We start from the raw sequence: 26,663 nt of genomic DNA on the forward strand, positions 1-26,663 counted from the left end.
AACCCCAACTACTACATGAGAAACTTTGAAAGAAGTTGGTGCTAGTTTTAGTACCTCAACAGTTCTATTTTTTAGACAGTTTTTGTAACCTTTGTTTTTATTTTTGCTCTTATCCATTGCTTTTGTGGACCTTTTGAACTTTCTTGGCTTTAAAACCCACTGAAGTGCCTTGGAACGCGCAGCTTTGTATCATGCATTGACGTAATTTCCACTGAAACAGGAAGCTAAGGCAGGATATATTGAATGGCTCCCCCTTTTCAAATAGCCAATAGCGTTCAGTCTACTTCACAGACTGCAAGTCGTACTTGACAGCACCATGGAAGCGACTCCGAGCGCTGATGATACGTTGGATTCAATAGTAGAGTTGTGAATAAATTCTAGCCATTTCATTCTTAACCAACGTACAGTTGGAAAACGGAATAGAACTTGAGCGTTTGAGCAACCGAACAATCCATATTGCTTCATGAAGTGTCAACGGTCGCTTTGGCCAGGTGGTATTTATAGCATAGGGGGTGGAGCTTTAGATTCTAGAGAGCATTTGATTGGACAGAAGATGTGACGAGAAGCTGAAGTCCTTGGTGATGTCATAAAAATCCTTGATCCATTTAAAAAAAGCAAATTTTGTCATTGTTTTGGAACACACCATCTTATTCATAACCATAAGGCTACATATTTATACTAAAAGCTAAAAAACTTACATTTTGATTTCAGGGGGCCTTTAAAGTATTACATTTATTTTGGAACTAACTTTAAACGGATGCCTAGTGTGATTCTCCTTGTGACTTTTTACGTCCATACATACATTTACACAGTATAAAATATATAATGATTTGTTTTTTTATATATAAAATATATAAACGGCTTTGTACAGCACCTTCAAATATTGAATAAACAATAAAAAAGGAATAACACACCTGATGCGCATTCTTTGTCCGTCATTTTGCAGAAGTAGAATTAAAAAATCTTGCTGTATTTTTGCTGACAATGTTCATTACCGTCTTGCTCCCACCAAAGTAATTTGAACACACCTGATGTTATCATTATGACTTCCCAGCTTGTAAATACGAACTTCCCAGGAGGACTATTAGCCCTTGTTTGAGCTGCCTCAGTCAGATATAACAACATTAGCTTCCCACACTTACCACCATCAACCATGGCGCCCCATCCTGAGATCCAACACATTTTCCCAGCCTCAAACTCCTCCCCAAAGTTCGGCAGACAGATAGGCTCCACAAAACCTAAGAAAAAAAATCGACACCCATCTAACAAATAAGCCATTTGTCACAATGAATGCAAAACATGAGCATGGCAGGTGGTTGCAGGTCATTAAGATAAGATTAAGTGTTTATTTGCATAACTGCCAGCTGTTACAAAAGCTAGCTCAAAGAAACGTCACCCCCACGTGGTTCATCTAAAGAACCACTTTCCAGTTTAAATGAGCTTCTTTTGCAGAAGGTACCATTAAAGATGAGGGGCTGCACCAGTTTCATCAGAGCAATATCATAGTCCAAGCCCTTGGGTCTGTAGCGACTGTGATAAATGATCTTCTCTACGGCGAGAGACTGCACTGCATTCATCGGCTGTTCTATCAATCCCACATAGACGGTCCAAAGCATAGGGTAGGCATACCTGCATGGAAATCAGACTAGGATCATTTCCATGTGGCTAGAGGAATATGATAATACTGATTCATGAGAACATTATAAACTCACTCGTACACACAATGTGCAGCCGTCAGTATCCAGCGAGATGATATAATGGAGCCTCCACACAGGTGCACGTTTTGAAAGTGTAGGCTCACCTGCCAGGGGAACTGGCCCTCAACTGACAGGTTACCGCCAACTATGCGAGAATTCATCTTAGGTCTGGAACCACAGGCTATAAAGAAATAGAATGAAATGTTTGCTGATGTAACATTGATGTTTATTGATGTTATAGTTTAGAATGTGGCCATCTCTTAAATTTAAAAACACAAAAAGATGCTATTTGCTTGGTTTTGCTTATGTTTAACCAACTCTCATTTGTTTCTAAAGTACCAGTGGCTTTGGACTCAACACTGTCACCTACTGACCTGGATGTATGAAGTTTTCTATACTTCTTACTTTAAAAAAAAAAATCTTTGTATCTTTTACTTTGTAAATCACTTTAAGCGTTATCATTTTAACAGGATGAATTTATAATTTAGGATTGTGAACAATCTGGAATATTGATATTACAACTATCTTCTCAGTATAGGGAATGAAGAGCATACAATAATATGTATTTGAGTAATGTATTAAGATATTACTAAGCGTTGCTCGGCAAATTTTCGTGGACAAAATCCAGTCATTTCAATAGGAATCCACGATATCGTAAATTTCGTGTGAGGGCAAAAGATTTCCCTGTGCAGTTTTCGCAGTAAGTTTACGTTCAAGAAAGCTGCTTAGTTTGAAAGTGACTTCTGTGTGAGCTGTGACTAAATACATCGCTAAACTATTGACAATTTTGCCAAAATTCTGTGACCACAATGTGAAAAATTACTTTTGCTTACCTATGCATTTAAGTGTTGTTACCTTCCCCAGACTGCACTGGGTTTTACTGGGGAGAAAAAAATTTATGTAGATAGTTAAGAATTGGCCATTTTTTCTTAAAAAAAAGAAAAGAAGATAGGCCTATTTTGGAATAGTTTGACAGGCTTGGTCACCATTTGCTTTCATTTTATTGAAAAAGCCATTGTTAACAAAAAAGCTAACACAGATTAGTTTGTATTATTGGAGGTGAGTAAATGATGACAAAAGAAAGACAGTCCATACATGTTGAGTAAACCTACAGAATAATAATATTTGACTAAGATTTAGTGGGATCATACGGATCTACTATGTATGACTTTAAAAAAGGAACAAAAATGAAGAGCATAGCAGCTGTGAAAGAGATTCATTCAAAGAGTCTAATAAAAGTGGGCATAAAGAGCTGTTGGCTACAGAACAAAGTAAATACAAAATACAAAAAACACAGCTTTGTGGGCAACTGCTGTGAACAAAAGGGACTCCAGTTTCAGAGAAAGAGGTTTTTCTCAAGGACTTTGCTCTGAATGGCAAAGTGAAATTAAAAATGCCCTCAATGGCTTGTATACATGATCGAGCATGATGAAAAAGATATACACCGGCAGTGCAATGCAGTCAAGCTTTGGATATTGGTGTACATTACAGGATATTCACATGGTAAACCAAATTCATATGGTACAGCATTAAGAACTAACACCCTCTTATAAAGAACTAGAACAGCACATCCTGAGGAAAATAACAGTGCTTTGGAACAACATTCGATTTTAAGTTTCAGATGAGTAGTTTTTATTTCTAAGTAAATTAAATGTTAAATCAGAGCTGCTTTGATGATGCAAACTGGTATTTGTTTTCATATTATTCACAAGTTCACACTTACATACAATAAGAGGGAGTAAAGTTTAATGCGTATTTGGCGTGCTGTCTGTCGGCCCGAACCCAGAGTACTCCCCCCGTATGAGCCCTGCAAACACTATAATTAGGAAGAGACTGTGTTTACCTGAAATGAGTTATGTTGTGTATCTTGATAGCTTGCTGGGAACTTGTGTGATTCAAACTTAATGACACCAGGTTACTTTGTAAGGCCTGCTCAATAGAGGACAGAAGAAGAGCTTTCGACTCCACAAATCTAACAGAGAGGGGAAAAAGTAAAGCAGCTTAAAAAACATGTTGTGGCATGTACAATGTAGCGCTAGCATCAAACATCCATGTGTCCCAAGCCCTTTATCAGATGTGTGTGTTGTTCTTAGAAACTTTTCAATGGATGAACTTCACAGTCTAGTTCTAAAGTCCTAAACCTTAAAAGAGTCCCATGTAAACCGCTTCAAGCGTGTTTCGGAAATGTCACGCCCTTTACCATAACCGTGTTAGATCTGGGTGAAAAAAAAAACAGTAGATACGCCCAAATCGCGTACCCTCCTTACTATATAGAAGACAAAAAAGAGTACGTGACAAAAGAAGTATGTCCGAATCACAGCACTCATAAAAGAGTAGGCAAAATGTAACCAGATGACCTACTACTTCTGGAGAGATACTGAAGTGTGCATATGATGGACAGTTTACTATCCCATGAGGCCACAGGAGAGGATTTGTGAATGGCAGTGAAGCAACGCAACTGACGCTGGTAGGTCACATGATAATGACAACATGGTGACTGTAGTACATCTGGATTACATTCATACTACACACATTCATACTATATAGACCATATTTTTTAGCACTTGCAAGGTAAGTACTCATTCAAAATAAGTACCTACTCAAGAGAGTATGTGATTTCAGACAGTCATCTTGGACATGGTGACAACACACTAGTAGTGCAACTCAATCAGGCCTCGTCCCCCTTTTTTTTTGCATATGCCTTAACGGGAATAATTTACATGAGGAATTCTGTGATGTGTGTGTTCCCAGAAGAAAACTCAAGATTACAATCAAGGTGTTTCAGGGAGTTCAGAAACAGTGTGCTCTGATATAGAAAATAATTTCCTTTGGAGTGACTTTGTGCTTTGTAATTTTCCAGACATTTTTGATGCTTAAACAGCAACATTGTGACACTAAAGAAAGATGAAAATGTAAAAAAGCATAATAGGTCCTCTTTAAAAAAGTCTTGAGTTTAAAAAAAGTAAAAAAGTTTGTAGATAGATGGTCTGTGTCAAGTTTGGTGGATGTAGCTTAAAAGCTAGATGAGCTATAGTCAGAAAGGGCATAGGTATATCTATAGGTGGTACTGCATAGTGCCTGACTAACAAGTCAGCACAAGATTGTTGTTTGACTCTCATGATTTATGTGAAAATTCCTAAAAGAGGTGAGGTCTTGAGTCTACACCTAAAGATTAGGACTATTATGCTGTTTTCATATGTTGGGTATGTAATTCTAAATCTTTTGATGGAGGCCCAACGTCCTGCAGAGTTCAGCTCCAACTTGCCCTAACACACCTGCCTGAAAGCTTCTAGTAAACCTAAAGCCCTTGAATAGTTGTTTCTGGTGTGTTTAATTTAGGTTAGAGAGCTAAACTCTGCAGGACAATGGCCCTAAAGGAGGGTGTTTCAATACCTCGAATAGCCGAGCTGTTTGCAAGCAGAGAGGGAAAGGTTAGAGTCCCAGTTCTCAGCACAAACAGTTCTCCAGACTCCATTAGTGAGCACCTGCAGTACAGAGCTCTTCCCACTCAGACGCACTGCACAGACAGATGGACACATGACACATGACACATGAACAGCAACATTCAACAACAGTACTGAATATTAATATGAGTATGCTGTTGCTCACCGCAGCTGAGTTCATCTTCTCCGTGTTCACAATCAAAATGTCCATCGCATTGTGCTAACATGCTAATACACCCAGAAGAACCACATCGAAACTTCCCGGCACAGCTCATGCCAACTAAAGCAGTGGAAATATGAAGATTATTAGAGTTGGGGTACTCGAACTCGGACTCGAGTCCAATTTTGAATGAACTCGGACTTGTCACGCACTCGGATGAATTTGTACTCGGACTTGACACGGACTCGGACATTTTAGACTCGGAAAATTTGCCGAGTACAGTCGAGTCCGGGCACTGGAGGACACAATTTTATTCAAAAACGAAACGAAACGAAACTGCTTACATTGTGTTGTGTCAGTGTTGAGCATTGTAGCCAATCACAGATATGTATATTAAGCGCATGAACACAGTGGCCAATCAGAGGCGTTTTGAGTCACCATGCGGAGAAGTCGCTCAAAACGTATGTTCAGAATCAGCGCGAGTTTTATCCTTTCGCAAATCTCCTCATAAACAAAAAAGTCTTGACGTGATATAAATAAGAGATTCGCTGTGCAGTGCGGACAACTTCAGTGTTTATGACGAGAGTTTCAGTGAGAGTGCAGAACGTAAGTGAAAGAAGTAAGTGATGGCTTAAAGTGAGCGCTATTGACAATCTAAATAATATATTTTTTTCATACTTCTAGAGGACCAGTGGTTACGTTCACACTGTAAATTAAAAAGAGTGATAACTGCATTTAAATGTGGGAGAGAATCCGCAGAATTTTAGTCCTGTGAGTCATGAAATTGCGATGATTGACACAGTAACCATAGCAACATGAGAACGCGATAACCAAAGCAACATTTTGGCGTCTAATAATGTTATGATTTTTGTTACATTGATTTAGCCTACACTTTAGTCATAAGTTTACATACACCTTGCAGAATCTCCAAAATGTAATATTTATTTATTTATTTTTTAATGAGGATGATCATAAAAACATTGTTTCTATTTATTACTGTCCTGAAAAATCTTTTTCACATAATGGATGTTTAATAGCCTAGTCCACAAGAAAAAATGCAAACACAAAATACAAGACAAATTACATAGGCTTGATTTTAATATTGTGTTTCATTACCTGATATATATATTTTTTTTAATGGTTGTTCATGAGGAAAAATCCTCCAGCTCCTGCACATTCTTTGCTTTTCCAGCATCTTCTGCATATTTGACTCCTTACTAGCAGTGACCATGATTGTGAGATCCATCTTGTCACACTGAAGACAACTGATGGACTCATACACAACTATTACAAACCCTGCAAACATTTAGTGATGCTCAAGAAGGAAGCAACCATTAGGAGCCAGGGGGTGTACATTTTTGAACTGGATCATTGGTGTAAATTGCTCTTATTTTATTTAAAAATTCATTAATTAATTTAGTCCTGCCATTTAGAGGCTAAATAAGATATTAGCATGTAAAACAAAATAAGATAATCAAAATAAATAAAAATTAAAAAATCAACGTCATCTTGCTCAAAAGTTTACTCCTGGCTCTTAATGCATCGTGTTATATTCTTGAGCATTACCTTGCAGAATCTGAAAGATGTACGATAGGTAAACGTATGACTGTAACTATACATTGGAATCATTTTGTAAGGTTTAACATATTAATTTAAGAGCTCAGTGTTGAGACCTTTCACTGGAATTTGATTGACATGCGATCTGACCAATCATAATGCAGATACCTGCCATTTTTGTCCGACAAACAAACCAAACCAGATAGTAGATTAAAGTCATTGGACTTGAACTTGAAAAATGTTGTGTATTGAATTCTTTTTGCAGTTCTGATGTTCATTCATGTTTAATTCGTGCTATAACTAGAAGATATTATCAGTTCATGTGCTGCTTGAGTTGAGGCCTATATTAAAGCACCACAAAACGGTGTGTATTGTTTTAATTTCATAAAAATTACAAAATTTGAAAGCTAAGACTTTATTTCATACCAGAAGTAGCCTTGTCTTGTCTGTTGGCGCATTGTCAGTGTCCTCTTTGCTCTGCAATATATATTTCACTGTGTGAGAACATGTGGAGTGAGAGCGGAATGGCTTGTCGGACGTAGCGACAGTAAGAGGGGCGGGTCTTTGTGAAAGGTCAATTTAAAACTATTTAAGTCTTTGTGGACTCGGCCGGACTCGACTCGGACTCGGATGTTAAGGACTCGGACTCAAGTGCGACTCGGCCCTCTTTGGACTCGGACTTGGACTCGGACTCGATTGTTAAGGACTTGGACTCGACTCGGACTCGACAATGTTGGACTCGGACCCAACACTAAAGATTATTCATAATTAGAATGAGCCTAGCCCACTAATTGTGGGATAATTGGTAATTATAGGACCATTCATTATAAGCATTTATTGTTCATTGAAACACAACAGTGACACAATGCACTCCAAGTAAACGCTTCATCATTTTACTGCTCAGTGACTCATAAATTAATTGACTATTTAATATCGGCCAAACAACACCACTTATAGGCTATATAGTAAGCTGATACCATAATGCAAGGCATTGCATTATGGCAACTCAAGGCAAGGCAACAAGGCAACTCAATTACAGTCTGTATTAGATTGCACAACCTGAGTTGGAGACACCTTATGAACGTTTTTAGATCCTGGGTTGTGCAATCTAATCCAGTCTAATCTGTTAATTATTCATTGCAATTGTATTGGTTCATTTTAGCTCAGAGAAATGACACAGTGTCAAAAGAAATGACACTCGTTTCTTTTAGAGCTGCTGTACAGGTGAAAGAAACTCTGTTTGCATCATTGAATTATTTTCCTGTAATCTACGGTAGCCGAGAGAGCTCAAAGTGCTGCACAACCAAATACAGAAACGCACTGCAACTGAAGAAAACATGCAAATAGAAAAAAACCAGCAGTTTAAGAAAACTTCTTCATCGGTTTGACAACACATGTGCTGCAAACTCACAACGCAATCAAATAGAGAAACACACTGCAAATACTCACAACACAAACAAATACAGAAACACTGCAAATACTCACAACTCAGCCAAATACAGAAACGCTGCAAATACTCACAACTCAACCAATTACAGAAACACTGCAAATACTCAAAACTCAACCAAATACCGAAACACTGCAAATACTCACAACTCAACCAAATACAGAAACACGCTGCAAATACTCACAACTCAACCAATTACAGAAACACTGCAAATACTCACAACTCAACCAAATACAGAAACACTGCAAATACTCACAACTCAACCAAATACAGAAACACTGCAAATGCTCACAACACAGCCAAATACAGAAACACTGCAAATACTCACAACACAACCAAATACAGAAAAGCGCTCCAAATACTCACAATGCAATCAAATACAGAAATGCGGTGCAAATACTCACAACTCAACCAAATACAGAAAACGCTGCAAATACTCACAACTCAATCAAATACAGAAAAACGCTGCAAATACTCACAATTCTACCAAATACAGAAACACGCTGCAAATACTCACAACGCAACCAATTACAGAAACACTGCAAATACTCACAACACAACCAAATACAGAAACACTGCAAATACTCACAACACAACCAAATACAGAAAAGCGCTCCAAATACTCACAATGCAATCAAATACAGAAATGCGCTGCAAATACTCACAACTCAACCAAATACAGAAACACGCTGCAAATACTCACAATGCAACCAAATACAGAAACGCTTTGCAAATACTCACAACTCAACCAAATACAGAAACACTGCAAATACTCACAACACAACCAAATACAGAAACGCTTTGCAAATACTCACAACTCAACCAAGTACAGAAACACTGCAAATACTCACAACTCAACCAAATACAGAAACACTGCAAATACTCACTGTAATGTCTTATGGCAACTCAACCAAACACAACCAAATACAGAAACACTGCAAATACTCACAACACAACCAAATACAGAAAACCACTCCAAATACTCACAACAACGCAATCAAATACAGAAATGTGCTGCAAAAACTAACAATTCTACCAAATACAGAAACGCGCTGCAAATACTCACAACTCAGTCAAATACAGAAATGTGCTGCAAAAACTAACAATTCTACCAAATACAGAAACACGCTGCAAATACTCACAACTCAACCAAATACAAAAACACTTCAAATAATCACAATGCAACCAAATACATAAATGCGCTGCAAATACTCACAACTCAACCAAATACAAAAACACTGCAAATACTCACAACTCAATTAAATACAGAAATGTGCTGCAAAAACTAACAATTCTACCAAATACAGAAACACGCTGCAAATACTCACAACTCAACCAAATACAAAAACACTGAAAATAATCACAATGCAACCAAATGCAGAAACGCGCTGCAAATACTCACAACTCAACCAAATACAAAAACACTGCAAATACTCACAGCTCAACCAAATACAGAAACACATTACAAATAATCACAATGCAACCAAATACAGAAACGTGCTGCAAATAGCACACACCACAACAGAAATGTTTCAAGTGACAAACCTGGATGGAAATGCTTTTTTTTGTTTGTTCAATGTCTACTTGTCAGTGGTGTTGCTTGACCATCCTGATCATATGTGAGTTGTGAGTATTTACAGCGTGTTTCTGTATTTGGTTGATTTTTGAGAATTTGCAGTGCGTTTCTTTATTTGGTTGTGTTGTGAGTATTTGCAACACGTGTTGCCAAACAGGTGAATATATTTTCTTAATTTGCTGCTGTTTTTTCTATTTTCATGTGTTTTCTTTAGTTGCAGCGTGTTGAGCTCTCTCAACCACCGTAGGTTATCACCGTAAACCTGCTTTGAAACAATCTGTATTGTATAAAGGGCTATTTAAATAAAGGTGTTTTGATTTCAGTTTTGTGTAGAGTATCCAAATTTGATAAATAAAGGCATTTCACAGGGGAGTGTTTGGTTTCTGGAGTCTGTATTATAAGAGTACTCACAAAAGAGTACTGTGGCAGTACCATAGTGCAGTGTTGGGATCATATACCATGGTAGCCTGATACCAGAATTCATGTACCATGATGTTTTACAATTCTGATTTATGTCTAAAAGACCATGGTAATACTTTTTGGTACTTTTGCTGTGTGTGACGTGTATAATGTTCAGTTTAAAGAGTGTGGGTGAGTCTGTTTTTGGAAACAGTAATAATAAGGCACACCCTTTCCACCCAACCACATTGCAGGCGGTGCCCTACTTCCAGTGTCACTCGATCACCATGATTTTGCATGTTCCTGGATCAAAATATTATACATATTATACATTTACATGACATAAACTGTAAACTTGTCCCTCAAATCTGATTGGTTAATAGAAATGTTGTTCCAGGATCAACAAAGATGATCCAGGAACATGTTGCTTTTGGTGAAATCATGTTTACCAGTCTAGTGTGACTTGGTGAGTCCCTAACGCTGACTTTCTAGGTTTTTCTAGACTTTTTTTTTTTTTTTTTTTCACTACCCTGCATATTTTCACATATTTAAATGTAAAAATATGTGTGAATGGCCTTTTGGTGTTTATTGGTTGGTGTGTTTCTAAGATTTCAGATTTCAGATTCGTGAATTAACCATTCAGACCTCTTCTCAAACCAGCTTGACAGATTCAATTGAACCGAATAACAAACTGGATATTGCTGATAGATTTCTTGCTGTTCTTTTTTGGTGCTTTGCAGTTGCAAATGTAATAAAAACATCTGGAGAAATGTAAACATTTTCAAACTCGAGTGAAGTAGAAATGTACAAAATCTGTACTTAAAGGCACGGTAGGTGATTTGTTCCTGACCAGGGCAGGAAAAAGTGCCTGAGAGAGCCTAGCGAGGGGCCTCGCATTGACCACTACTTCCTCAGAGGTAGGGCAAATCAGTCGAGTGAAGCCCAGTGGCAGGATATTCACCACAGTCCACAGGGTATCAGAACCCCAGACGAAGCTCAACCAAGCACAGAGCCACCAACGGACATGAGTCCAGAGCCCATCCAGCCACAGACAGCAGTAGAGAGGAAGATGAATGGACGGAAGCCTCAAATCTTGTGGCCTAAATCCTGCCAGAAAAAGGAGTGGGAAACCACAGACACAGACCTCGTCCATCTTCTAGAAGGTCTGAAAGGGTGCGTGGAAAGAAAGCTGGACAAGATCGGAGAGATCATTTACAGCTATGGAGCAGTGAGATTTGGGGTGAAAAGTACAACTCCAAACCTTGGGACGCAGAAGAACCCATCAGTCAATCTCAAGTCCAGGAGACAACAAGAGATTGAGCGACTGGTGAAAGAAAGAAGGAACCTGAGAAAACAATGGAGGAAGGCCACAGAAGTGGAAAGGAAAGGACTTGAGGCACTACAGGGTGACATCAAGCAGCGTATTGCAACACTGCGAAGAGCAGAATGCCTTAGAAAGCAACATAAGAAGAAGGAACGAACGAGGACTGCCTTCTACAGAGATCCCTACAAGTTTGTCAAAGACCTCTTTGTCAAGGAGAAAACTGGGACCCTCAAAGTACCCTTAAGGGAACTAGAGAAGCACCTGAGGAAGACCTACTCTGACAATCAGAGGTATGTGCCAGCTAGCATCCCGGATGATATGCCGCCAATTCAACCACCCGAGCACCAGCTGGAAGCAAGACCTCCTACATGGAGCGAAGTGGAGAGTACAGTAAAGCGGGCAAGAACAGCCTCAGCCCCTGGGCCCAATGGCGTTCCATATAGGCTCTATAAGAACGCGCCAGGCGTCTTGAAGTACCTCTGGAAGCTCATGAAAGTGGCATGGGAAAAAGGAATTATACCAAAGGCATGGCGACGGGCAGGAGGAATCCTGATTCCCAAAGAAAAGAATTCCTCAACCATCGATCAGTTCCGCCAGATCAGCCTCCTGAATGTGGAAGGAAAGATATTTTTCAGTGTTGTGGCCAAGAGGCTCTCTGTGTTCTTGCAGAAGAACAACTTTGTCGACACCTCAGTGCAGAAGGCAGGGATAAGTGGATTCTCAGGATGCCTGGAACACACAAATGTCATCTGGCACCAGATACAGACAGCCAAGAAGGAGAAGAAAGACCTGCATGTGGTTTTCTTGGATCTTGCCAATGCCTTTGGGTCAGTGCCGCATGAAATTCTGTGGACTGCGTTCAAGTTCTTCCAGGTCCCAGAGGGTATCACAAGGCTGGTCAAAGCCTATTTCCAGGACCTTCAATTCTGTGTGACAGCACAGGCCAGTACAACTGCCTGGCAGCACCTCGAGATAGGCATAATGGCGGGCTGCACTATCTCTCCACTGGCGTTTACCATGGCGATGGAGCTCATTATTCGAGCATCCCGATGGGTGGTAGGAGGGGAGCGGTTGAAGAGCGGGCTGCGTCTTCCTCCAATCAGGGCGTATATGGACGACATGACGACAATAACAACAACAAATGCATGCACCAAACGCCTGTTGGATAAACTCCAAGGAAACATCAAATGGGCAAGAATGGAGATTAAACCCAGCAAATCCCGCAGTATCTCCATTGTCAAGGGCCAGCTTACCAATGAGAGGTTCCAGGTCAACAACGAGCCAATACCAACAGTTCTGGAGAAGCCCATCAAAAGCCTCGGCCGCTGGTATAGTGCAGAACTCAAAGACGCGAAGCAGGTGGAGCAACTCAGGCAGGATACAATCAGCGGCCTCAAGAAGATCAATAACACTGCTCTCCCAGGGAAGCTGAAGCTGTGGTGCTTTCAGTTTGGGCTGCTGCCCCGTCTCATGTGGCCAATTTCTATCTATGAGGTCACGCTATCCCATGCCATTCGACTGGAGAGATTAGTGAATGCACAAGTGAGGAAGTGGCTTGGACTGCCGAGATGCCTTACCAGCATTGGCCTGTATGGCAACGGAGCCCTCTCCCTGCCAATCTCAAGCCTGGTGGAGGAGTACAAATGTGCCAAATCAAGGCTGGAAATGACTCTCACAGAATCCCGGGATCCAGTCGTCAGAGGTGCTGCTCCTACCCTAGCAACGGGGAGGAAATGGAAGCCGTCGGCAGCGGTTGCGGAGGCAAAGGCTGCCCTCAGACACCGGGATATAGTGGGGCATGTCCAACATGGCAGAGGGGGCCTTGGATTGGAAGCAGCAACACCCACATGGCAAAAGGCTACTCCAACCGAACGGCGGCACATGGTGGTGGAGGAGGTGCGCCACCAGGAGGAAGCAGCCAGGTGTGCCAAGGCTGTCTCCCAAGCCCAGCAAGGCCGCTGGATGAAGTGGGATGGCGTGGAGAGGAGAAAAATCACATGGAATGAGATGTGGGGCATGGAGGCTAATAGGCTAAGGTTCATCATCAGAGCCACATACGATGTCCTGCCCTCCCCAACCAACCTACATCTCTGGTATGGAGAGGACTCAGCCTGTCCCCTGTGTGCAGCCCCAGCAACCCTCAAACACATCCTGGTGGGTTGCAAGACCAGCCTAACTCAAGGAAGGTACACCTGGCGCCACAACCAAGTGCTAAGGTGCTTGGCTGCCGAACTTGAGATCAAGAGGGTAACCACCAACGCCACGCCTCTAAATGCCCAGACTACCATCCCACGGAGAACAACCTTCATGCGGGAAGGGGAGAAACAGTGGACTAAGCCATCACTCCCAGACTCTGGCCCACTGAACGCAGCCCGGGATTGGGAAATGCGGGTAGACCTTAACCAGAGGCTCACCTTCCCACCCGAAATAGCAGCAACCAACCTGCGCCCAGACCTTGTCCTCTGGTCCAAGTCCTGTCGGCGTGTCTTCATCGTTGAAATGACTGTCCCATGGGAGGATGCCATCGACGAGGCATTCGAACGGAAGAGGCTGCGATATGCCAACTTAGCAGCTGAAGCAGAGGGGCGGGGCTGGAACGTGAAGGTGTGGCCAGTGGAGGTGGGATGCAGAGGTTTTGTAGCCAGCTCTACCACAAGGCTCTTGAAGGAAGTAGGGATCAGAGGGCAGTCCCAACGGAGGGCAATCAAAGAACTTGCCACTGCAGCGGAACGGAGTAGTCACTGGCTGTGGCTGAAACGTAGGGACACAACATGGGCTGCTAAATGATCGTATGGTGCCACCACCGTGCAACACACACCCGGGTCTGATCAACCCGTGGTGGGCCAACCCCGGCAGAGGGTGTCTTGTGATAAGTGGCCGAAACACCCAATGAGGTCGGGCACACAACTGAAGATGTGTCGCACTGGTGGCACCATGAGATCAGTGCCAAATTTCACCCCACCCAAGATGACATCCCCATTCAATTGTTGTGCTGAAAGTTAGGGATCTTTAACAACCAGTCCTAGTAAGAATCCTGTTCCAGAAAAATGTTTTGTTATGCTGGTAGAAAGTCTCTTTACATCAGGAGAGCAATCACTAAGTTAAGTGGTATAAATGTATTTTTATGTGTATATATATATAGTCTGTGGAAGGCGTAGGAATATAAAATGTTTGTCCAATCATTGCATTCGGTCCTACCTGTTACCTGCCTTTAAACGTATGTATTTTCATGCCATGTATTCATGTATTTTACCAGCTTGCGCAAACATCTCACGTCATCAGCGCTCTATGCAGAGTTAGACAGACGTCAGTCACCGAGCACCGCAACCGAAACAGCAGCCACCTTTTACAGTTCCTCCTGAGCCAAAACATCAAGCTAATGCTGCGTTCACGCCATAACTACTGTAATTTGGAAGAGATGGAAAGCCATGACATACTCAGAGCGTTTTGTGACTCGAATTTATGCGTTTCAATGGCAACAATATCAACGCAGAAATGAATCTGCAGCAGTCAGATAGTGCAGCTCAGTTCTCTTTAAGTTGTTATGTTCATTATTATAGTAATGTTATGTGCTTTGAGACATGAGGTAGTTTAATGCCGTCTCTCGTGACGCTTTTCTTTGTTCCCTGCTGAACACATTCATTTGTTTTGAAGGAGGCGTGGCTTTGGAGACGCTCTGGGTGGGATTTTATACTTTCAAAGCTTGCTTGCTATTGCTAGCCTCTCCAAAAATTGCCTATACCTTTAAGTACAGTAACAAACTATTTGTACTCTGTTGATATACTCCACTGGATGTGTTGAGTTCACCCTGAAGACAATGAAGACTCACCGCCCAGTCCAATTCCAAGCACAATAATGAGGGTGAGCAGGACACAAGCCCCGATCAGTATCTCCATCCTGCGTGCAAACAGGCTGCCACGGAGTGTTTTCTCCTCTGCTAGATTGTTAACAGTTACATGAGATGATAATTAACATAAAAGAGATTCATATTTATGCATTCAGAAGACACTTTATCCAAAGCAATAATACATTTTATGGGTATGTACTTTTGTCTGGGGGTTGAACCCACAATCTTAATGTTGGCATGATGTGTTATAAGTTAATCTACAGGAAAAGAGTGTTCCTTTCTGTGTTTTACTATCTAGTGCAAAGGACTGACTGCAACAAGGTTTATGTATAGGATGACTGAAATTGTTTTGGAAGAGTTTGGATCAATGCTTCTAGCGTTTTTGGACGATAATGTAAAATTTATGGGGTTATGAATGTAATTGTAAGCTATACAGGCAAATTGTTTTAATTGAGCTTGGTTTTAAATAGTATAAATCAATGTCTGGAAGAAGGTAGTCTACATTTTGATGATTTGACCATAATGGATGATGTACATTGGTACCTGTAACAAATGGCTGGACTTTGGTAACTGGCATTGAAAGGCTGGGCTGGGCTGAGGGGGTTTCTGTTAGAGGGTCTTTGGGAGTGACTTCAAAAGTAGGTTTGACAGTGCTGTCATCCGATGGAGGACTGGCACTTGAACTGTCCAGGGGACTGACCTTCAGCAGGGCCGGGGGATCCATAGCAGGAATGTCTTCCTCGGTTACAGAGACCACCTCTATTTTCTCTGGATATATCTGATCAGCTGCTCCCTGTGTGGAAGCATGAAGACTCATCCATGATCCAGCATCCATTTATCTGTGTGCTGCATTCCTTAAGTATAATTTTTTACAGATTTTACTTAGATCCTATTTTATTTATTCTACAACAAACCACATTTATTTTGTTATTATTTGTCATAGTATTTATTAATCTTTTAAATTAGCTTTTACTTTTGTATTTTCATTCTTTAAATTTTCATTTTAATTCTAATTTTAGTTTAACCCTATAATGCATGAACCAAAAAAACAATACGAATGCATAAATGGGGTCAAAATGACCCATATTGGAATTAATGGTTTCTTCTAAAAAAACAGATACAGAAATGTTTTAATATATCAAAGATATCTGTGTGTCCACTTTCCTCATATGAATTACAAATTGTATATGGCCAATAAAATGATTACAGCCTCATGGCACATGTAAACATAAATGAGTTGCTATGTGGTCTTACCTGAACATCTGTTTGTGTGCTCTCTATACAGGGAATATATTCTCCATCTCCATCAGCGCCAACATCTACACCTGCTGTAGACTCCAATTCCTCTGGATTAGCCATGACTTACTTCATACACTCATATTAACAGCTCTCACACATATACAGTCGGTTTTAGATTTGACTGGAGAAAGACATAGAGAAGCAAAAGAATTATGGAGTAAATATCACATTGTAATATAAAACTCAAAAGTTCAGCACGTCCAATTTACCTAATAGAGTTATAAAGTCCATGTTGTCTAATTAGCTTGAAATGTTGCGGGGCTTGATCTGCTCATTTTTAGTTCTCTTCTTGTCTTCTCACCTCTCTCGATTACAGACTGACACAGACTCTTCGAGGTAGAGCGGGACATCTGATCGGGGAGTGCTGAGAGGTAGTGTCGCTGTGAGAGGGGATCGGATGACCCCGCATCTCCCTCAATGCAGCTCAGCTTACAGAGAGGCCTGTGAACCTGATCAAATGCAGAGGTGGATGATGGAGGGGCTTTAAAAATGGAGGACAGAAATGGATATATGGAAAATATAATGATTAATTCTGATGAAATGAAAATGTACATGATATTGAGACTTTAGGGCCAGTTGGCCAAGACGAGGATCAGGAAAAGCATAGGTTGGGACTGGGAGTGAACAAACTATTAGTTATGAGTTTATTTTCAGCATTTTTTTTTATTGTGGGTTAAATCTAACTTATTGCATTTGCATAACACACTGCAAATCTGAGCACAATGCTGATAGAAACAACAAAGACAAACTTTGAGAGTTTTTTTTTTTTTTTACAGTTTTTCTCGATTGGTTTGGCTCATTTCTTGAAACCGAGATGACATTCTCAAAATAACATGGACAAATCTCCAAACCACCTTGCAATTGTTCACAACAGAATGTCATTTTTCATTGGTTTTATCAAATTGCAAATGCTTTAGTACATGTCTCAAGTGACTCTGTGCTTTTTTTCAAATGATTATGTACAAGTAGCTACAGTTAGCACAATGAGCCCACATTTAGCACATTTTCCAAATAAATAGATCTTGCTGATCTAAACTGATTAGTTGATTTTTCAGTGAAATGGTTACTCTCTCCAAAACATATCAGCATGGTTTCATTGTGTAAGTCATCATATGCACAATTGTCTGTTCAACTGTCAAAATTAGTCAAAGATATAATACCATGAAAGAATTTCTTGGAACATTTGATAAATTTATGACAGTACTTGACAATCAATCAGGTGAAATTAGGCCTAAGAATTTATGGCCTAACAGAGAGCAGCGCGTCGATGGCCAGGAGGATGAGGATGGTGGCCAGGAAAGAGAGGGTGACAATGGCGACCACTGAAAATATTACTGTACTATAGTTCTGAAACTTTATTTACAGTATGGTAGGCTAGAGTTTTTTTTGTTTTTTGTTTGTGTTTATAACTGTTCACATTTACAGAATCCTGTATATGTTTTCTTTTCACAGTATGTTCTCTAATGTTAACATTTCTTTGTACGAATAAAAATGTTTACAGTTTCCTTGAGTATGAGTGGTTTATTGGAGGCTGATTTTACTGTAAAATCTTTTAGTTTTATTCATAGTGGTATTCTGTTGCTAGACCTGTGCCTCAGTGACAAAACGTCTAAGCATTTTGACTTGCAGTGCTTAAACAATGCCAAAGGTATAATGCATTTTGGGGGCATTGACTATATGAGAAGGATATTTAGTTTTGACACATGGATAAACTGTTTTGGGAGAGATATGAGCTTTTGCAGGGGATCCATGGTGTTGTGCTAAACCATCCAGGTTATTTTGACAAAAGCACTAAATGAATGCACATGTGCCAAGGCAATTGAGAAGGATCTGTGCTATTTTGACTGTACTGACCTTTTATATGGGAAAGGAATCTGCTTTTGAAGCATGGACGAAGAGTTTGGGGAAAGATATTTGATTTTGCTAGTGAGCTATAATGTTGAGCAAAACTGTAAGACTGTTTGGCCAAATGACCTTATGGTTTTGAGAATGTCATCTCGGTTTCAAGAAATGAGCCAAACCAATCGAGAAAAACTGTAAGTTACAGTAACACAGTTTAAAAGCCTTATGCAGTTTTACTAATTGAACAGTTATGAGGATATGTAGACTGAATGCAATATAAACCTTGTGCCCTTTAAATGTTTGAAGAGTGATTTGAAGAGAGAAGGGATGAAGGCATTGCTAGGAGATGGCTAATGGGCTTTGAGTAGTTGCTAAGGTGTTCCCAGGCAGTTCTGGCTGGTTGTTAGGGCAACACTAGGTGATTACTAAGGTACCCAGGCTATGTGGATAGATAGATAGATGGATGGATGGATGGATGGATGGATATATAGATAGATAGATAGATAGATAGATAGATAGATAGATAGATAGATAGATAGATAGATAGATAGATAGATGGATGGATGGATGGATGGATGGATGGATGGATGGATGGATGGATGGATGGATGGATGGATGGATGGATGGATGGATGGATGGATGAATGATAAATGGATAGATAGATAGATAGATAGATAGATCGATGGATGGATGGATAGATAGATAGATAGATAGATAGATAGATAGATAGATAGATAGATAGATAGATAGATAGATAGATAGATAGATGAATGATAAATGGATAGATATATCAGCATTAGGTGTGTTTTTGAAGCTGTTGTCATTGGAGAACCTTATGGGAGTCTAGCCTGATTTTCAACCTATTTACCTGTCATGTCTTATTCAGTAAGGAGTCAATTCAGGCTTTGAAGATTTTTTTTTCTTTTTCTTTTTGCAAATTCCAACATTCACTGTCAGCATGTTTTCATCTCTTTAATTTGGAGTTCAGAAGTTCTGTCAGGCATATCAGGTTTATTCTTAAAAGGATATAATGAGGCCTTCACACGCACAGCAGTAAAGTACACACCATAAAAATCATACATGTCAAACTTATGTAGGACAAAATGATTCCCAGAACACCCTGTCTGTATCAGTGTTGTTCTTGTTATAAACAAAAGCTAAATAAAAAATATATAAAAACTAATACAAAATATTAATAAATAGTAATAGTATATAAATAACAATAAAATAACACTATCATGCTTTAGATCTCATTTACACATTAGATAGACAAATAAATAAATACATAAATATTTACACATTCATTATATTCAAAATCACATTTTCAAGATGTCACATTCACAGGTAATTTAAAATTGAAATGTTTTAAATGTTTGTTTGTTTTTTGTGGTATGTTAAAAATAAATGACTGTTGTGCATCATTTATAGACTGCTTTTACCTTTCACCAAACGAGTTCTATGACATTATAAGCTTGGGGCAACATTTTAAAATAGTTATTGTTGACAGAATGTGGTTACACAGTGCAAAAAAAATCTAAACTAAACCGCTAACCCTTAACACAGTCTGGCACAGAATTAGTCCAGCCCTGAAAACTTCAACCACAAGCACTGCTGCTTACAAAGCCTATTTAGGTGCTGTCACAGCTAATGTCTCACAAATACTTTCTTCGTCTGTCCAGTAGAAGGGACAATATATGTTTGTCAAAATGAGCTTACAGCACCCAGTGACTGCTTCATCATAGGTTTAAGTGTTGAGTAGCTGGCAAGTTAGATATGATGTGTCAGATGAGAGTTTAGCGAGATGAGGGTTTGCGAGGAAGAAAGTGTGTGTAGGCCTGGTGTCGGCCTACCCTGTTACCTTGCCTCGGCTTCCCTTGCTGGGACAGAGCAAGGAAAAACCCTGTGTGCCTCAGAGAGGAGTACGTGTTGTAGTGATTTTCTTCCATGCGCTCTTTAAACAGGCATTCATTTGAGAACGTCTTCTACAACAAAGAAGAGATTTAAATGTTTATGTATGCCTTTGCAAACGCTTCATTATTTCAGGATGCACTTGAAAGGAATCGTGATTATACCTTTCAAATAGCTTAAATTACTATTATCTCTTGTAGACATAAGAGTTAAATATGATTATGAGACATTTGATGCTTTGCCATCAAGTTGCCATGATGTAATTTCTCACCGTTCCATGTGCAATTCCTTCCTGATTCATACACAAATACAGTTCACTCTTCACACCACGGATACCCACTATACCCGGCCTCATAGCAAACACTCTCAGCAAGCCTAAAAGACAAACAGAAAATGAAGAAAAACTCATTAAATAGAAACGAAAGAAATGGGTGCAATATAAAGAAGATAACCCTGTGTAGAATGAAAAATCTTCCTCTGAGGGTTATGAGGGTTATAGACATATAAATCATACTGTACTCAGAAGGCTCATGAACGCCCCACACACTCCCGTTCACCAGGATCTGTAGGTGAAAACCAATCCCAACACGGCAATACAGGAGCTGATGTGTGACGAGACCTCGAGCTGGATTAGATTCGTCCACGGCTGCTGGGATATTCAAAGAGCAAAGGTATTAACATCTCAAATCAGCTGAAACTCAGAGAGTGACATTTACAGTTAGAGGTTCATCAGGCTGCTGAAGGGGTGTATTTTGTGATACTTTATTTTCTTTTTATTTATTTGTATATGTTTGTTATAATATTATTTTGAATATGTCATACACTGAGGATCAAAGTATAATTACCGTTAAAAAAAAGAACGGTAATGATTACATCCATATCATTTTGTACAAATAACTCCCCTGCCAACACACACACAGCTCATAAATAATCAGTATGCGTCAGAGATCTGTCCTTGTGTGTTTGATTACTGTCAGCTAGACAGGATCTGAGACTTACTGAAGATCCTGTGCATGAATTCTGCAGACTGAATTTGTCACTGCTGCCATTTTGCTAACACGTCATTTCTCTTAGAGTTAATCAGTATGATTTCAGCTTGATTCAGCTCTGCTTCAAGGTTGTGCGTTCAGAGATGCTCTTCTGCAGACCTCGGTTGTATCGAGTGGTTATTTGAGTTGCTGTTGCTTTTCTATCAGCTGGAACCAGTCTGGCTGTTCTCCTCTGACCTCTGGCATCAACAAGACATTATCACTCACAGAACTGGCGCTGACTGGATATTTGTCCCTTTTTTGGACCATTCTCTGATCTTTTCCAGCCCATCTAGCATCAACAACCATGCCACATTCAAAGTCACTTAAATCACCTTTCTTCCCCATTCTGATGCTCAGTTTGAACTGCAGCAGATCGTCTTGACCATGTCTACAAGCCTAAATTGAGTTGCTGCAATGTGATTGGCTGATTAGATATTTGCATTAATGAGTAGTTGAAAGTGTGCAGTGACTGTATATGTTATGCACAATATGAGAGTTTCTGTATGCACTGAATACCTGGACGACTTTCTGCATTTTCCAATTTGTTCAACAATGTAGCATATTGTTTACTGTTAATTTTGTGTTACCTACTTAAAAATACAATGCGTACTACACAGTATTCAGTTAGTAAGATAGAATTCCATTTTATGCAACACTGTAAAAAAATTCTAATCCTCCCAAATCAAAAATTTCAAGTGACCGATAACATCTAAATTTTTCAATTGGCCCAAGTGAAATTCTGTAAATTATAAAATTAAATGTACAGATTTTCACTTGGGCCAATTGAAATTTACAGAATTTCACTTGGGCCAATTGAAAAATTTAGATGTTATCGGTCACTTGAAATTTTTGATTTGGGAGGGTTAGAAATTTTTTACAGTGAATGTTGATTATAAATATGTTGATTATGGAGTAAAATACATGATGTAGTGCTAACTATGACACAAAGTTTTGACCATATCACCTGTAAATAAAGCATTTAAATGATGACAGAACTTTCATTTTTAAGTGAACTATTCCTTTAACATTAATCATTGTCCAGTAAAACAACTGCAAAAGTCCAAGGGCCTTGGAGTCAAAAAGTCTGAGAACCACTGCGGTATTACTGTATGTCACTTTATTTTGTGTCATAAATAATGTGTGTAAGTGTGCAGGCCAGGCATCCCTTCATGATTTTTTTTATTACAAATACCAGACTAAGAGTAGGCCATATTTATGATACTTTTTATAATAATGACCTTCAACACAGAACTGCACAGATGACATATGTGTTCTGACAGGTGAACAAAGGGCAGCTGTATACTAGACTTCCTTACATGCATGTCTATATATAACAAGATCAGTTGCTTAAAAACAGAACAATTGTACCAAGACACCTGGTGTCCAAAAATAGACACCTTTTATCTATTTGCGTCTCTAGACTTCCATTACAATACATATCTTTACAGGCCATTTTCTCAAAATGTGTTTTTTTCTCATGCACTAAGCCAGAAATCTCCACTGCAGTCGCACATACTTACATTAGACTTTACAGTTTTATTCCTATCTAAATTCTAATGTTTTTTTTCCAGAGAGGTTTGTTCATATATCAGTTGCTTTATTAAACCTTTTCTCCTAAAAACTTTTTGTTTCCAAAATGCAAATTAGTGCATAATTAATTAGATAATGCCTCATTTGCGTATACAATCATAACATTTCAGAAAACTTGTAACTGTGGAAGTATGGTGATATCTATGAGTTAATATTACTCTATTCACCTGTGGTGCCTTGCCTTCATGAATTTACAAAGAAAATGACTGATCTGTAATTTTATTTGAATGTTTTTTAGGATTAACATTTCCATGAATGCTAAAAAGGTGTTTTGTGTGATCTTACCTTTCTCTCTCCTCTTTGCATCCCTCATTGAGAGCAGCCACATGTGTCTCAAGCGGCCTGCCTGATCACCTGACAAATGGGTTTCTTCATCTGTGCAGTTGCAGCTTACACAAACTGACAATATAAGTGATATAAAGCATAAAAGTATGCAATGGAAATCCATGACAAGGGCATCAGGTCCACAAATACCCATATGGCCTCAAGGTGAAGCGCTTTGACATGCTGTCAGCTTGGCACCTGTGATAGCGTCTCTGAGGCCCAGTTTCCTTCCTGAAATCACCAGTGCTGCGGCTGACTGCTGATATATAGAGCCTCTTCCGATGTGAAGCTAGATGAACATTGTGTCCTCCACTCAGTGTAAACATACTTCACTACAGGGTCAATGTGCCTCCACTCGTCCTATCTCCATCCTTTAAACATATATCTTCTGCTCTGATACCTTCACTAAATGAACAAACCCACGCAGATACAATTTTGCGTATGTGTACATGACTACATAAAAAAATCTTCCACATTATCACTAGTGATATCTTCTCATTCATGCATTGTGATGTTGTATGAAGTGTTGTAATTGTATGAAGGCCCTCAAGGGGTGAGGCCTCATTTTGGCCTCTATTAAAGTTATTGATGACTTTAACTTTATTAGCATGCGGGTCCAGGACTAATAATGCAAATGGCTTTACTGTGTGGATGGACTGATAATAGAAAAAAAGTGTAATTTAAGACAAAGGAAACAGCAACAGATTACATTAACAGTGCGTCTTGTGTGGGACTATGGAATGTCTTTGTCCACTGGATTGTGAGATTAATGTGTGATGATGCTTCCAATAAGACAAGATTAAAGTGGGTGATGATAAGCCAGTTTCTTTGTTTATGAATCAGAGGCCTCAGACAGCAGGTTCTGACGTATGTGCTCTATGTTCTCTGAAAGCACAAAATGTCTAAATCATTGGGAAGAAAATGATATGCCTCATATCTCAGGTTGTGCCAATATTAGCTCTGACCATTTGCTATTATCATGGAAAGCGGGCGCTGCGGGATTGTGTAGTTTTTTGGAAACTTGGTTTTTGCTGTACTCCTACAAAGTTACAAAGGGATACAAGTTATAAACACAGATAGATCAAAATAAAAGACTGATAAATAGAGTAATTTGTAGTCCTAAAATCAGGAAGTAATCATAGAGGTTTCCTTCTGAAAGTTATAATAGGTTTTCATAATTATATGTTCTGTGGTTATTTGTTAACATCACTGGAAGAGATTTTCACAACATAAATTCCATAGTCATACCTCAAACAGATGTAGCAACATATCTTCTTCTGTATTGTGACATATGAGTGACAATCTGAGTGGATTAAAGGTAGGGTTGTCACTTTTTGGAGGCTAGCAATAGCAAGCTAATTTTGAAAGCATCAGATCCCAGCCTCCCTTCAGAGCATCTCCAAAGCCACGCCTCCTTCAAAACACGCGAACACGCACAGCCAGAGCTTTACCTCATGTCTCAAAGCCCATTACATTATAATAATAATAAACATAAAAAACTCTGACCTGTACTAGCCTATCTGACTGCTGCAGATTCATTTCGCCGTTGATAGTGTTGCTGCCAGAGAAATGCATAAATCCCAGTCTGAGGACTTAAACGTAAGGGTTGCAATCTTGTAATTACGACATGGCGTGAATACAGCATAAGCTTGTTGTTTTGGTTCAGGAGGAACTGTAAAAAGCGGCTGATGTTTGTTTGTTGCGCTCCGTGACTGTCTGTCTAATAACATAGCCTTACGAAACGAGCTGACGTGTGATGTCTGCGAAAGCAGGTGCGCGGAGGTATGGAAATACATATGTTGACACAGGCAAGTAGGACATCGTATCAATGCATTCAGACCAAATTTATTTAATATTTAGACTACTATTGTGTAGCCTGACTTTGTCATACTCATATTCTAGGCAGAATGTGAGTCTGATACTGCTCCATAGGGCTTTCATTATGAGGCGTGTCTTAACCGAACCAGGAAAAAAAAACCCCTCTGTACTCAATTGGATAGACCTACAACCAATCAGAGCAACGCAGTGAGCGACGCATAGTTGTCAACAGAGCTCAACTGCACACACGCAGGAAGAAGTTGTAAAGTAATGACTAAAGTAATAATAAAGAACTCCATGAGTGCGACCAAAGGAGAAACCACAATGACCACAGGGTTTTCACTGCGTCCCATTTTTCTTAGCGACCATCGGAGTCAGCTGATAAATTAAACTTTTGCCGAATCCCGTAGGAAGGACAGCAAACACATCTTTCCGATCGACAAATGCCTTGATTGCGGTTCTCTGTTCGTCTTTTAAAATTAATGCGCTGTCGATTTCTTTTATAACAGATGCGATAGCGGAATCTAAACATCTCAATTCTCCTGCTGCAGTCGTCTTTGTTGAAAACCAATTCAACCCAAGCGCTCTTTGGTGACGTGGGTGATTACGTAACCGCAGATCATCTGTCCATCATCGATTAAAGCCCGCCCTGGCAATTTGATTGGCTCGGCCTTCTGGGAGCCGAGCATAATTACTCCTCAACGGATCGAGTCCAGACCGAACTTCCCGACCAAAAAATGTTGTGGGCGGGGTTCGGGCTGGCACCCAGGCTAACTATTGTGGTCTGTTATTGATTGCTATCAGGATGGGAAGAGAGTTTCAACCAGAATAACAGAAAGTGTTTATAGAAAATATTTTGCCTACCCTACCTTTAAGTCATCAAAGAGATGTCTGTCATTTTCCCTGGAAGCTCCAGTTATGATATTTTGATTAAAAATGACTGTCAAAAATGTCACAAAAAAACAAAAAAAACATGGATGATTCGTTCATAATAAGATCTGTAACTTGCATTTAGAAAATAGACAGGTGAATTTTCATTTCATGCAAACTTTTATAAAATGATTATAATTCAAAAACCACAGGAAAATTCCAGAAAGAACTCCCAGTGACTCAACAGCACTCAACACTTTAACTAAATTGACTATTCATGACTGGACAGCTCTAGTCTGTGACTTTGAGTGATAGTCGGCTACTTTGCAATTGTTACAAAATAATTGTTTATTAATAGTCAAAGCTTATCTTGAGGAATTGTGTGTTTTTTATGTTCAAATTTGGCTTATTTTAGAATGGATAATAAAAATTACAAAATGTTTTGATACTAAGCGTGTTTGTTTTGAATTTATTTGAACTGTATGTAATTATTCTCTTCATGTAGAGTGTGACCAACTTATTTCAAACTCA

The 26,663-nt window shown here is 39.5% G+C and overlaps 2 protein-coding genes across 5 annotated transcripts in view; both read right to left on the reverse strand.

The window, feature by feature from the left end:
• Positions 1-17,093, reverse strand: part of tmprss3a (transmembrane serine protease 3a) — a 21,332-nt gene extending 4,239 nt beyond the window's left edge. The window contains exons 1-11 of the mRNA XM_084123071.1: positions 16,959-17,093; positions 16,705-16,870; positions 15,994-16,243; positions 15,433-15,540; positions 5,307-5,420; positions 5,091-5,214; positions 3,541-3,669; positions 2,531-2,577; positions 1,713-1,878; positions 1,460-1,629; positions 1,143-1,238 (exon numbers count right to left, since the gene is read on the reverse strand). Of these exons, the coding sequence (XP_083979197.1) occupies positions 1,143-1,238; positions 1,460-1,629; positions 1,713-1,878; positions 2,531-2,577; positions 3,541-3,669; positions 5,091-5,214; positions 5,307-5,420; positions 15,433-15,540; positions 15,994-16,243; positions 16,705-16,809 (1,309 nt within the window). The 5' untranslated portion in view covers positions 16,810-16,870; positions 16,959-17,093. The remainder of the gene's footprint in view (positions 1-1,142; positions 1,239-1,459; positions 1,630-1,712; positions 1,879-2,530; positions 2,578-3,540; positions 3,670-5,090; positions 5,215-5,306; positions 5,421-15,432; positions 15,541-15,993; positions 16,244-16,704; positions 16,871-16,958) is intronic.
• On the reverse strand, positions 17,059-23,603 carry LOC311088782 (fibroblast growth factor 4A-like). 4 transcript variants are annotated; one of them, XM_084123080.1, is made up of 5 exons: positions 23,406-23,603; positions 21,014-21,148; positions 20,771-20,874; positions 20,450-20,573; positions 17,059-17,198 (listed from the first exon to the last, which is right to left on the reverse strand). In XM_084123080.1, exons 1-5 carry the CDS (start codon positions 23,596-23,598, stop codon positions 17,179-17,181), a joined length of 576 nt encoding a protein of 191 aa, XP_083979206.1. In that variant the 5' UTR covers positions 23,599-23,603; the 3' UTR covers positions 17,059-17,178. The 4 variants fall into 4 exon arrangements, with proteins under 4 accessions (XP_083979206.1, XP_083979204.1, XP_083979205.1 ...); XM_084123078.1 differs by lacking the exon at positions 17,059-17,198 and having other exon boundaries at positions 20,298-20,573; positions 21,014-21,145; XM_084123079.1 differs by lacking the exon at positions 17,059-17,198 and having other exon boundaries at positions 20,298-20,570.
• Positions 23,604-26,663: the final 3,060 nt, after the last annotated feature.

The sequence above is a fragment of the Abramis brama genome (assembly GCF_963993115.1).
Source record: "Abramis brama genome assembly, chromosome: 8".
NCBI lineage: Eukaryota > Metazoa > Chordata > Actinopteri > Cypriniformes > Leuciscidae > Abramis > Abramis brama.

What these genes read in the sequence shown, in the direction of transcription:
- LOC311088782 (XM_084123077.1), bottom strand. Translation starts at nt 23,598, where the DNA reads ATGGGTATTTGTGGACCTGATGCCCTTGTCATGGATTTCCATTGCATA. An exon ending in TGCAAAGAGGAGAGAGAAAG is followed by an intron (nt 21,149 to 23,405) that starts GTAAGATCACAC and finishes TGAATATCCCAG; the next exon opens with CAGCCGTGGACGAATCTAAT. An exon ending in AAGGAATTGCACATGGAACG is followed by an intron (nt 20,574 to 20,770) that starts GTGAGAAATTAC and finishes TCTTTGTTGTAG; the next exon opens with AAGACGTTCTCAAATGAATG.